At 45.3% G+C, this 14,437-nt stretch overlaps 1 protein-coding gene across 1 annotated transcript in view; it reads left to right on the plus strand.

The window, feature by feature from the left end:
• The first annotated feature begins 8,134 nt into the window (after positions 1-8,134).
• The window catches only part of AMD1 (adenosylmethionine decarboxylase 1), a 37,112-nt gene continuing 30,809 nt past the window's right edge, over positions 8,135-14,437 (plus strand). Inside the window, exon 1 of the mRNA XM_082251460.1 lies at positions 8,135-8,613. Coding sequence (XP_082107586.1) covers positions 8,504-8,613 — 110 coding nt within the window. The 5' untranslated portion in view covers positions 8,135-8,503. The remainder of the gene's footprint in view (positions 8,614-14,437) is intronic.

Genomic DNA, 14,437 nt, shown 5'->3' on the forward strand with positions numbered 1-14,437 from the left:
CGCCTGACTTGAGCGTTTTACAATAGTTTTTATGCTCAAATAGCAGCTCTCCACCCCTAATTTCCTCTCCTTCTCCTCCCCCTAGTGCCTTTTATTGGCTAAACAAAAACGCCTGAAGCTGTAAAACGCTTGTAATACACTTCTAAAACGCTTTAACCACTTGCCCTTAGGAAGGTTTACCCCCCTTCATGACCAGGCCATTTTTTGCAATACGTCACTGCATAATTTAACTGACAATTGTGCGGTTGTGCGACACCGTGCTCAAATAAACAAATGTCCTTTTCTTCCCCCACAAATAAAGCTTTCTTTTGGTGGTATTTGATCACCTATGTGGATTTTATTTTTCGTGCTTTAAACAAAAAAAGACAGAAATTTTTGAACAACATTCCACAGAAACTGCCCTACTAAAACTCACCAACGACCTACTAACTGCTAAAACCAATGGCCAGTACTCCATACTCATACTTCTGTTGCCTTCGACACAGTTGACCAATAAACTCCACTCCCTTGGCTTCTGCAACTGTGGTCTTGCCTGGTTCTCCTCCTACCTATTTCAGCACACTTTCAGTGTCACATACAACATCTCCTCTGTTCCTCGTCCTGTTGGGGTACCCCAAGGCTCTGTTCTAGGGCCCCTTCTATTCTCTCTCTATACCTCTTCCCTGGGCCAGTTAATAACCTCCTACAGCTTCTGTTACCACCTCTATGCTGGACAACACCCAGATCTATTTCTTGACTCCTCAACTTACTGCCTCAATCGCCTCACGCATCACAAAGTTACTGAGCGACATATCAGTATGGATGTCACACCACTTCCTCAAACTCAATCTTTCTAAGACTGAGCTTGTAATATTTCCTCCTCCTCGATCCCCTCCCCATGACTTTACCATTAAGATCAATGGCACAACCAGTGGTCCCTCCACACATGCCAGGGTGCTGGGTGTAATCCTAGACTCTGACCTCTCCATCCAATCACTGGCTAAATCTTGCCGCATTAGGCTCCTTTTTACACGGGCGGTACGCCCGACGGAGTCTGTTCTGCTCAGTGGGGGATCGATCTACTGATCCCTGCTGAGCAGGCGGAGGACAGCTCCGTCTCCGCTCTGTGTGCAGAGATGGAGCTGTCAGATCCCACTCTTCTCTATGGGGAGATCGGATGAGAATGGACTGCCTGTCCGTTCTAATCCAATCCGATACGATCCTCCAGATTGATGGAAAATAGGGTTTCCATCTGTCCGGAATTCATGGATCGGATATCAGCGGGTGTCAGCTGAGATGTCTCCACTGACATCCGCCGCTCCATAGAGCAAGCATGTAGCATCTGATCCGGTCCGCCTGAAAGATTGACAGGCGGATCGGATTGGAAAGCCTGTGTGAAAGGGGCCTAAACCTCCATAACTTATGCAGAATTCGCCCCTTCCTAACTAAAAACACCACAAAGCAACTTATTCACTCCTTGATTTTTCCCACCTGGACTACTGCAACTCCCTCCTCACTGACCTCCCTTTACACAGGCTATCCCCTCTTCAGTCTATCATAATTGCTGCTGCCAGATTAATACACCTTAATAACCAATCCGTGACTGCTTCCCCTCTCTGCCAATCTCTTCACTGGCTTCCCCTACACCAGGCATGTCCAAAGTCCGGCCCACGGACCAATTACGGCTTGCGGGCTGCTTTAATACGGCCCCACCGGTAATTCGAAAAATCTATTGTTGTGGCTTCTGTAAATCCCAGAGCGCTGCTCAGAACCCCTGGGATCTCTGGATCTTTCAACGCCCCTGTTACCTGTGAATACACTATTGTTAACACCCACCAATAGCTTTATATCCCTTGCTCAGAATGGCCTTGGACTTAGCCTGATTAGGGAGCCCTAAAAAACACAAATAAATCTAGCGCTAGTATGACAGGACCAGCACCCTCTCCATGATAATTGGCATAACACCTGGGGGTCAAGTAGCAGCTGTGTGGGAACAAAACACACCAGGAGGGATGTTCAAAAGTATCAGTCACACAAGGGTTAACCACATATAAGCGCTATATGAACCCACCGATGATGATTACTGATGGCAGCAATAATTGTCATGAACGATGCCAATATAATAAATAGAACTTTGAAAAGTTGTCAGGACAACCATACGAGAAGCAGGCACTCCTCACGCTCCCCTGCATTGGGTCACCGCACACGCCACTCACCACCAGCGGCTCTATAGCAGTTCAAGCCTCATTTTGGTCCACCTTCCCCCAGAGTCTGACGTCACGTCCGGGTCCCCATCCCCGTCGGCACTCATCGTGGGTGATCGGAGCGGCCACAGATGGCGATCCTCCTTGCCTCCTATACCGGGCATTGTTTTGACCCCTTTTCCACCCTTCCCTGTCCAGGACTGAGGCATTCCGTTATCATCTCCTCACAGCCCGAGCAAGGCAGAACTGCCCACACTGCTGCATTGTTCCTGGCTGGTTTTATGCCTTCACACACTCTGGATTGTCACCAAGCTGTGAGTTTTTAACCCCTTATTTGGCTTCACCATTGCAGATCCAGCAGGGGTCATTGTACAGGGTGTACTGCTGTTTTTACATACATGGAACTGATTTTGAATAAAACTTTTCAATGTTCTATTTACTACATTGGCATCATTCATGATTATTATTGCTGCCATCATTAATCATCATCAGTGGATTCATATAGTGCTTATATGTGGTTAACCCTTGTGTGACTGATTAGGGAGCATGCATTGAGCCGAATTGAGATGAATACATTGTAAAATCTCAGTTAATGTCAGTTGGTCTAAACCAGTTATAAATATTATTTGGACACAATATGAATACTTGGTGTTATGTTCCTGTTCATATTTTTTTAACCTGAAAGTTGACAGACAACCTTTATTATATTATATAATATAAATAACGGTGCAGCGCTAATAATCAATAAGGGTAAATAAATCCAAAATATTAAAAGTCCATAATGGTCAAGGCATGTACATGATGCAATAAGAATCTTCTGTCTCAATCCTTAACCACTTAAGCCCCGGAGGATTTGGCTGCTAAACGACCAGGGGGTATTTTGCGATTCGGCACTGCGTGAATTTAACGGACAATTGCGCGGTCGTGCGACGCTGTACCTAAACGAATTTGGCGTCCTTTTTTTCCCACAAACAGAGCTTTCTTTTGGTGGTATTTGATCACCTGTGTGATTTTTTGATCACGCGCTATAAACAAAAAAAGAGCGTCAATTTTGCAAAAATAACAATATTTTTCACATTTTTTTATATGAAATTCCCCCCAAAAAAAATGTAAAAATCAAAATTTTTTAACATTTTCGGCCAATTTGTTTTATGCTACCTATGTTTGGTAAAAAAAAAATCGCAAAAAGCGTATTTTTATTGGTTTGCGCAAAAGTTATCGCGTTTACTAACAAAGGGAAAGATTTCTGTCATTTTTGTTGTTTTTTTTTTAAACGCGTAATGGCGGCGATCTGCGATTTTTTTTGCGGTACTGCGACATTGGGGCGGACAGATCGGACCCTTGACTGACATTTTTGACACTTTTGGGGTTACCAGTGACATTTCTACAGTAATCAGTGCTATACATATGCACTGTTACTGTAAAAATACACTGGTAGTGAAGGGGTTAACTTTATTTGGGAGGGAGGGGCTGTGTGTGTCCCTAGGGGCGTGCTTTCTACTGTGATTGGCTGTGGCTTGAGCTGTAAGGACACTGATCAACGGATCTACATACTAGATCCGTGTGATCAGTGTCTTTACACTGAGGAGAATGACAGGCAGCTTGTTTACACAAGCTGCCTGACTTTCTCCCTCTCCCCCGCCGATCGCAGAGTGGCCGGCGGACATCGGGTCTGCCGGCCACACGCGCGGGGGGGGTCCGTGACTGCGCGGGAGCGCGCCGCCGGCGGCGCGCGCTTGCTCCCCAGACCCTCCCAGGCTAGTGACGTACCGCTACGTCACTCTGCCTGTGAGGGGCTGACCGCCGCAGTATATAGTCGTGCGGCGGTCGGCAAGCGGTTTATGAGTAAAGGGGAAAGTCCATTCAAGCAGTGGAGACCCAGAGAAAGACCTTTATTACCAATAATATGTAATGTACTTTACAATGTTCCTAACATATATTTCAGCTTCCTGGATTTTTTTTTCATCTGGCCTTCAGATATGAAAGGCAGAGTGATTTAACGCCTGTTTAGATTTGTCATCCATGTGACGAAATGAAAAGTATGCAATAAACTTTGCATAAAATAGTTAATTTGCATTTAATTTTAATGGTCCAAAGAATGTCAGGCAAAATGGTCGGCCCTCACGCAAGTTCACTTCATCAAATCTGGCCCTCTTTGAAAAAAAATTTCAAAGTATTTTTTTAAAATACTAACCACAACATAAAAGGCCCTCCACAACATCACCCCCAGCTACATCACCAACCTCATCTGCAGATATCGCCCTTTCCGCTCCTCCCAGGACCTCCTGCTTTCTAGCTCCCTCCCATGCTCGCCTCCAGGACTTCTCCAGAGCCTCTCCCATCCTCTGGAACACCCTGCCCCAGTATGCCTGGTCAGATCCTACCCTGTCTGCCTTAAGTCGATCCTTGAAAGCACACTTATTCAGAGAAGCATACCCCACCTCCTCCTAAGCACTGTATTTGAGTCCCCTCCATTAGATTATCCCCCGCAGCCACTTCCTTTTGTACCATCTCCCCCTCCCTTTAGATTGTAAGTTCCATGAGCAGGGCTATCTCATTCCTTTTGTATTGAACAGTATTATAGTTGTGCTGTTCCCTTTTTGTTTTTGTAAAGCGCTGCATAAACTGTTGGTGCTATAATAAATCTGTTTAATAATAAAAAAAACAATATTTCTTAATTTCTGCTAGCAAACATATCCAATACAAACATAGAAATGTATCAAATTCCTTTATTAATCTAAGCTGATTTGTATTCTGCTACAAGTTTTTGATAATATTGATTATTTTGCACAAATAAAAAAAAGCTAGGGGCACACAGCAGACCGTTGTTCTATCTGAAATGATCAGAGCGCCTGTGATACTCCTATAGGATCTGAGGTCTCTGTGTTCATTTCACAAGTCCCTCCCCCATACAAATAGGAAACACTCCCCTAGGCTCACACGTAACCCTTTGATCACCCCTAGGTTAACCCCTTCCCTGCCAGTGTCATTATTACAGTGACAGTGCATATTTTTAATACTGCTTACTGTAGTAATGTCACTGGTCCCCCCAAAAGTGTCAAAAATGTCAGTTAGGGGTCCGATCTGTCCGCTGCAATGTCGCAGTCCCACTAAAAATCGCAGATCGCCACCATTACTAGTAAAAAAAAAAAAAATTACATAAATATTTCCCCTAGTTTGTAGATGCGATAACTTTTGTGCAAACCAATCAAAATATGCTTGGGATTTTTTTACCAAAAATATGTAGCCAGATACAAATTGGCCTAAAAGGATGAAAAAATTTGATTTTTAATTTTTTTTTTTTTTTGGAATGGTATATAGCAGAATGTGAAAAATATATATAGTTTTTTTTTCAGAATTTATGCTTTTTTTGTTTATAGCGCAAAAAATAAAAACATCGCACAGGTGATCAAATACCAACCAAAGAAAGCTCTATTTGTGGGAAAAAAGGGACATCAATTTTATTTTAGTACAGCATCGCATGACCATGCAATTGTCCATTAAAGTAACGCAGTGCCAAATCGCAAAAAATGGCCTGCTCATTAGGGGGGGAAATCCTTCCGGTCCAGAACTGGTTAAAAATATGTAGCAGAATACAAATTGGTCTAAAATTATGAAACAAAAATGTAATTTTTTAATTTTTATTTGGGGCTGTTTTAAAGCATGACGTGAATTTTTCTTTTTTTCAGAATTGATGCACTTTTTTTTGTTTATAGCCCAAAAATAAAAATCTCACAGGTGATCAATTACCAGCAAAAGAAAGCTCTATTTGTGGTAAAAAAAGGGACATCAATTTTTTTTGGTACAGCGTCGCATGACTGCGCAATTGTCCGTTAAAATAACACGGTGCCAAATCGAAAAAAATGGCCTGGTCATTAGGGGGCAAATCCTTTCCGGTTCAGAAGTGGTTAATCGTAATGTGCCTAAGCACATAGGCACATAAACAAGCGCCGTGCATTCTTCAGCAACAATAAAAGTCTGCTTTTGTGGTCATTTACGGCTCATCTGCGCAAATACGCACAAACTCCATACGCATATACGCAAAAATGTGCATAAATACAGAAAAAATCTGAAAAAGTAGATGCCCAAACAGGAGTATCATGTGCAAGAGGCTCTAGGGTTAAAATTTTTTTTTTTTGTGCAGAGTGGGGCTTTAACATAATTTTACCAGTACTGATGCATGGGGTGTGACTCCAGAGCTTAACCACCTCCCACTGTACATACACGGCCCGGTGGGAGTCTCGTCCTTCTGATCGGACATTCCAGAACGTCCTTCAGAAGGCGCGAGATCGCACTGCCGCGGGCACGCGCAGCGGCGCGTTCTCGATGTGCCTGTGTCCCTCGGACAGAGAGCAACAAGTTGCGGCAGGAGGGCCCGGTGATTGGCCCTCCAGATCACATGACAGCTGTGTCCAATTACAGCCGTCATGTAATGTAAATACAGCTGTTGTAACGGCTTTGATCTCTTCTCCTCCTGACAGATCCTGTCAGTGAGGAGAAGAAGATGATCTGAGCTGCAGCCAGGGGGATCAGTGAGTTTTTCTAATTACTCACTGATCACAGGGGAGGTCTGTGCTGGTAATCAGCGGGGGGGGGGGGGTGCCACTAGAGCCACCAGGGATGCCCACCCATGACCACCAGGGATGCCCACCATGGCCACCAGGGATGGCAATCAGGGCTCAGAAAGCCTGCCAGTGGTGCCCTCACTATTAGTGCTGCCCACCAATGCCATCTATCAGTGCCCATTATTGCCATCTATCAGTGCCGCCCACCAGTGCCCATTATTGCCTACCAGTGCTGCCCATCAGTGCCTACTATCAGTGCCCATCATTGCCGCCGATCAGTGCCCATCAGTGCTGCCTATGAGTGCCCACCAATGCTGCATATCAGTGCTACCTATCAGTGCTGCATATCAGTGCCACCCCATCAGTGTCTCCTCATCAATGCCTGTCAGTGCGTCGTCATCAGTGCAGGAAAAACGTATCTATTTACAAAATTTTGTAACCTAAACAAAAAAACTTTTTTTTTTTCCAAGCTTTTCGGTCTTTTTTTTATTTGTGCACCAAAAAAGAAAAAACCTTGTGGTGATCAAATACCACCAAAAGAAAGCTCTATTTGTGGGGAAAAAATTACACAAATTTGGTTTAGGTACAGTTTTGCATGACCGCGCAATTGTCATTCAAAATGCAACAGCGCTAAAAGCTGAAAATTGGTCTGGGAAGGAAGGGGGTAAGGCCCCGTTCACACTGGGGCGATCCGACTTCCCAGGGCGACCTCCGAGGTCGCGGTGTGAGCAGCGCGCCGCGACCTCGGAGCGGCCGGCACGGACTTCATAACATTGAAGTCTATGACGGTCGCTCCGGGTCGCCCCAAAGAAGCTCCGGACCCTTTTTCTAAGTCGGAGCGACTTGTGTCGCTCCTATTAGAACGGGTCCACAGCTTCCCTATGGAAGGCGACCTACGGCGACCAGGTCGCCTCACAGGTCGCCCCAGTGTGAACGGGGACTGAAAGTGCCCAGTATTGAGGTAGTTAAACAAACAACAACAAAAAAGAATCTAGTAACAGGACACAACACACACACTGCTGGAAAGACGCAGCATGACACCAAGCGTGTATAAAAAAGCAAAGGTGCAGCCGGTCTAGACCAATAATCCCATGAAATCCAAGCAGCCAAAATGAATGAACTAAGACTAACGATGGGAAAAACCTGAGCGAGGAATCCGCAATGTGCGGTGCCAGCATGACTAAGGACCGCCCACCTCTTCCCCCTTCTCCTCCGCTAGCCGTTACATTCCGCCCTTCCTACAATCTGCAACCTAACACCAGCAGCGCCAATGATAGCGTCTGCAGGCGGAGCTTCCACATGCGACATCTTCCACGATTGGCGGAAAAGGCACTGCCTCGTGACATCAAAGGGAAGAAGGACGGACCCACTATAAAAAGCCCCCAGAGCCGCGCACTCGTTGCTTTACACAGTATGGCCGGCGATATTAGCTAGCGCTTGCTTTGCTGCGTTCTCTGTAACAGGGGAATCAACGGGAAATAAGAGACTGTAGCGGAGAAACTCACACTCTTATCCATCACATACAGGAACATCCAACTACAAAGCAACACTCAACGTCACCTTCCCTCACACCAAGAAATAAAAAAAAAGAAAAGCTCTACGCCAACACTACTATTGAAATTGTATAGAACAAGAATAAAACACAAGAAGAAGAGGAGAGGATTAGACGTCAATCTCTATTTTTCCGTTTCTCGTTATTTTTTCTGCGTTGTCGGTGGGTTTCCGGCTGCCGTAAGGCGGTGAGGGAGAGGAGAGATGGAGGAGAACGGCGCGCACTTCTTCGAAGGCACCGAGAAGCTGCTGGAGGTGTGGTTCAGCCAGCAGGACGAGAGCAAGGGAACCGGAGACCTTCGAGACATCCCAAGGTGAGGAGAGGGGAGTGATCCCCCGCCTTCTACAACCGGACTCCACACGAGGTCACGTGTCCTCCCGGTGGAACGGTCGGGAAAGGCGCAGGCTGGGGCAGGGCAGACATCCATCATGATCCGGGGCTGCCCATGTGCTCGCTCTCTCTCTCGGGGTGGGGGGAGGGGAACGTGAGCAAAAGGCGCACAGACCTTCCATTTTGATTTTGCTCAGCCTCTCCTGTCAATGTTGGGAGATGGCCACCTAAGGGTGCAGGGAGGCCCTGTCTGCTTCCATGGTGACACTAGATTGGAGGAGGTCACCAGGAGGGCAGTGTAGTCCTCTTTATTCCTCACATATATGAGGCCCTTTTCTGTCATAGAAGAAATAGGTGTTGGGCGGGAAGGAGTTTGACAGTCGCAGTCCCCTTTCTTTTTCAGGGGGGTTGTACACAGACCCTTTTGGACTTAGGTTTTATGGGTACTGGAACCCAGATATTACCAACCTCATTCCAGGTTTTATGGGTACTGGACCCCAGATATTACCAACCTCATTCCAGGTTTTATGGGTACTGGACCCCAGATATTACCAACCTCATTCCAGGTTTTATGGGTACTGGACCCCAGATATTACCAACCTCATTCCAGGTTTTATGGGTACTGGACCCCAGATATTACCAACCTCATTCCAGGTTTTATGGGTACTGGACCCCAGATATTACCAACCTCATTCCAGGTTTTATGGGTACTGGACCCCAGATATTACCAACGTCATTCCAGGTTTTGTGGGTAATGGAACCCAGATATTACCAACGTCGTTGCAGGTTTTGTGGGTAATGGAACCCAGATATTACCAACGTCGTTACAGCTTTTGTGGGTAATGGAACCCAGATATTACCAACGTCGTTACAGCTTTTGTGGGTAATGGAACCCAGATATTACCAACGTCACAGGTTTTGTGGGTAATAGAACCCAGATATTACCGTCATTCCAGGTTTTATAGATACTGGAACCCAGATATGACCATCGTCATTCCAGCTGGCCGTAGTATTTTTCCATAGGCCGTAATTTCGTTGGAGGGGGGGGGGTACCACCAGCCTGACTCAGGCTTAGTTCACGTGCCTGCTTGTTAGGAATCCCTGACGTGTTAGTTCATTCAGTTTTGATGGCGTTCATTCATTTGGCTTAAGTGGTGCTCCGTAATAGAGAGAGCTACCAGACCACCCTGCTGCCCTTCCGAACACCTGTCTTGTCACGTGCTCTTTGGCCAGTTCAGCATTAGAGAAGCAAGTGGTTTATTTTTGGGGTTATGGCTTTTGGCAACCATTCCTTAGCTATTCTCAACCTGAGGTCCATGCAGCACAAGGGTTCCTCCAGAGGTTGATAAGGGTTCAGTGAGCTCTGGTTGACTGACCTTGCATGCGTAATTGTGGGTCCGATACTACTCAATGGATCCACCAGCAGGGCACCAATGATCTTTATCGCCGTTTGTAGGGTGGTGGTGGGGGGATATTCTTTTAACTGACCACCAAAGGGGCTCCCTGAGATTAAAGGCTTTGTATTTGATGGTGCCTGCAAAATTCTGGGTCCAATACTATTCAGTGGATCCACGTGCAGGACACCAATGACCATTATAGCGGTTTATAAGAGGGGGGTGGTATTCTTTTAACGGACTACCCATATCGGGCATTCTCACTGCCGAAGGGGCATCCTGAGATCAAGGGTTTTTCCTGTGATGGTGCCTGCGTAATTCTGGTACCCCTCGGTGGAATCACCAGCAGAACCCCAATGACCATTTATAGCCGTTTTTAAGGGGGGGTTATTCTTTTAACTGACCTACGTCAGGGGCATTCTCGCTCCCTGAGATCAAGGGCTTTGCATGCAATGGTGCCTGCGTAGTTCTGGGTCTGGTACCACTCAGTGGAGCACACCAGCAGGACATCAATGATCTTTAGAGTGGTTTGCAAGATAGGAGATCTTATTTCACTGACCACCAATTGAGGGGCATTCTTTTCACTGCCAAAGGGGCTCTGAGATCAGATCTGAAAATTTTTATTTTGAGGGTTTTCTTGGGAAGAAAGACTGAGGCCTGTCAAATGCCAGACGTGTGAAGTGGTAAAATTGCTGTTAGGCTAGCAATACATTATACAATCTTCTTTAATTGCCTTCAGATTTAGCTTCAGCTATGTAGTGCAAGGACCTGCCTGATTGTGTTCAAATTGAAAGGATTTAAGTCTAACCTTATATGGTTTTCATAAGTCTAAAGGAAAATTGTATAATGTATGGCCAGCCTGAAAAGCTCTGTGGCGTACATGGTTTTATCAGTTGATCAGGTATAAGGCATGATGTGTCCTAATGTATGAAGAGGGTGGGGCTGTGCAGCTCCTGAGCTCACCACTGTGAGATTTCCCGGGTCCGAGCCGTGCTTGCTTTGCACACGTTGCCAAATGGCTTCTCTTGCTGCTTGCCCTTATAAGGGGAGGCAATCAATGAGATTATGATTGTATCTGCGTGAAAGGTATATACGTATGCCTAGACAGATCAAAATTCTGTTTACTGTAATCTCCTGTAGATTGCAAAGTTACTATATACATATTAATCTATAGAGAGTTTCTTATCCCCCTTGTTTGGAGACAATGTAGCATAATTTATTGTGGTTACCAGCATGATTGAAGGAAACTTTGTTGTGTCGCAGTGCTCCTGGTGGCAGTCGTGAAGATATATTACCTCTGCAGAAAAAGGGACATGGCTTCATTGATTTTTCTACCATCCACCCCTGTAACATAGTAGGGGGGGGGGGACTGATGATAGGACTATTTGGACACAACAGAGTGCAATTTGAGCTTTCTTTTTTTTTTTACATTTAGAACCGAAGTAAGCAAACCGTTGCCCTGAACACGAAACACATGATGGTGATGTCAGGCAGGTGATACTGTAAAGTCGTACGTAGGCATTTTTCCCAATAATGAATAATTCTAGGCTGTTCTATGATCACCTTCCTGATTTGGCAGACAGGTGTTGGTGACCTATGTGTAGCTTGTTCCTTTCTCCTCCATGGGAAAAGAAATGAATGAGATTATGTTGGAAATTCTGTTAATTGGATAACAGTTCTGACATTGAAAAGCACTTGCACGCTGGGTTTAATGGGCCAACCTTGAAATGCCTACAAAAGTCTTGCCATTGAGAAACACCGTTCAGATTTATGCACGTTGCAGTGGATATTTAGGACAATGCAAATTGGAATTTAATATAATTTTGGGCTAAATTTACACTGCTGTGATCTGATTTTCGGTGTGATTATGTAGAACAACTTGGATTTGGTTTACATATTCTATAAGGCCGAATTTGTGCTGGGATTGCACCAAGTCGTACGGGAACCTGTTCAGAAATTACTCCGTGCTGAGTCATTTTGCTGTGAACAGGCACCATTGTTTCCATTGTCGTGTGATTCTGTGTGACTCACGTCGCATCTGAAATCACGCTAGTGTGAACAGAGCCGTAATAGTTATCCATATCGGTTTTGTAATTGGTAAATGAAACCGAAGTACTATAAGGTGGCAATCAACTGTCCCATAAAACCGTTTTAAGAATTTTTGTAGTTCTGTGTATATACAACATCGGTAACTAAACTCTGCTTGTATTGTTTCCAAAACCATTTTATATCTGCTGGGTTAGAGCACTGTAAAAAAAAATCATTCTGGGTAGCATGTGCCTGCTGCAGTTACACGTGAGAATTAGATTAGGCCAGCCCCTTACCACACTGAAGTCTTTAGCATCCAATAGGAGAAAAGTGGTAGGATGAGGAATTTTGTCAGCTGCCACAGCAGATCCTTTTAACTCCTTCCACTCCTAAGGGGGAAAAGGATTGATTGATTGATTTGTTTTGCTGTTGATTTCAGTGTTGCATTATTTGATGCATTACTGCACAGTGGATTTTGGGTGTTTTCTGAAAGCAACCTACTTGTATATGAGGAGGACTTGAGCTTATACTATAGCAAACATATGCAATTGGAGAAGAATGCGCAGCTAATTTTCCACAAATATTACGCTATTGTGATTTTGTGTGCAAGATATTGGATTTCTGTTCAAAATGCAGAAGTGCCCTAAAATTGTTAGTCCTATAGAATGATTGCCATATAATACTACTTTTTACACGGTGATCTCAAAACATACATCCCTGATTTTTGTGAAAAATTGGACAGTTTCCTCTAAGAAATAAAGCAGACAACTACTTCGTAGGTCAGGGGTGGGCGGCCCCCCAGCTATTGTGGAACTACATGTCACATGAAGTATTATTGCAAGACTGTTGGTTACAATCATGATTCCCAGAAGCATGATGAGATTTGTAGTTTTGCAAAAGCTGGAGGGCTGCAGGTTGCCTGCCCCTGACTTGGGTAGATTAATCCTAAGCTAAGCGACCACAGAGATGACATTTTTTAGATATTACCCTTCCCCACTGTGCATTTGAGATTTAAAATGTAATAAAACCCCTGGAGGAAACTAGCACTTGTTAATGTAGGTCTGTCTCCTGGTGCCAGCTCTGGTACATACTGCCAAAGTTCTCATAAGCTGAGTGATGACCTCTGTTGCTGTACATAATAGTGCTGCCTACTGATAGATCACTAGATTTACATACCTACAGCACAGAGTCTGCAACAGTGGTAAAAGCTGGACTTTTTAATCAAACAGTAGCAACTTCGCTAGCCTGTCTTTTTACTAAATAAAAATAGGCCAGGTTTTAGAATTCAACTAAGGCCCCTTTCAGTTATAATTTAAGATAATCAGGGCTTTTTTTCAGCGGGAACGCGGTGGAACGCAGTTCCGGCACCTCTAGTACTGAATGTAATGACAAGGGGTGCTGGGGTGTGCAGGAGGAGCTATCAATGCTGACTGCTGGGGGATCTATTGTTGCTGGAGGGGATCTTTTTTGCATGTTGATCTATTGTTGCTGAGGACGTCTGTTGCTTCTGTTTGCTGGGGGGGTGCTTATGTTGCTGGGGGAGGGGGTCAATTGTTGCTTGTCTGTTGCTGTTGAGGGAGGGGTCTATCGATGCCTGCTGCTGGGAGATCTGTTGCATGGTGCTCAAGATCTATTGCTGGGCTGGGGTGGTATTTTTTGCAGGGGTCCATTGTTGCTGGGGGACATCTATTGTGACTGGGGGGGGGGGGTCTATTGTTGCCATACAAATTACTTAGCACCAGAAAATGGTACTTGGCTCTGTATCCTCTAAAAGGGGCGGTACTGAGAGGTGCGTGGGGGGTGGAATCAAGAAAGTGCTTGGGAGTGGGTAGGGGGCAGAGACAAGAATTGACTCAGAAAGGGGGAGTTCCGGCACCTATTTTCTGAGAGAAAAAAAGCCCTGAAGATAATCCTCTGTGTAGCCTGATCACAAGTGCTTCTGTCTGTGTTTTTATAAAATAAAATGCCACCTTTACTGTATTTTAGAGCAACTCCCACCAATCACATGGCTGGCTCTCTCCTCTCCCCATCTGACAAATGCACGGGGCAGGGCTGAGATTCCCTTGCTGACATCAGGCGCAGCGAGAGATGAGAGCTGGCCGATCACGTGATCTCCAGGAGCCGCTCTGAAATATGGTAAAGGTGGCTTTTTTTTTAAATAAAACAGACAGGAACACTTGTAATCAGGGTTCAGAGGATTATCTAGGACAAAAAGTTTTAAAAGCAGCAGGAGGGGAGGGGGTGGGCTCTGACACAGGGAGGACGACCGAGATCTGCGGATGACGAAGGCACAGAAACTGACCACGGTGTCAGGGCTCAGCAGCCATGATATACCGTGGTCAGTTTACAGAGGGGAGGGTAGAAACTGTCAGGATCAGCCAGGTA

This window comes from Pelophylax lessonae (genome assembly GCF_965119305.1).
Source record: "Pelophylax lessonae genome assembly, chromosome: 3".
Classification (NCBI taxonomy): domain Eukaryota; kingdom Metazoa; phylum Chordata; class Amphibia; order Anura; family Ranidae; genus Pelophylax; species Pelophylax lessonae.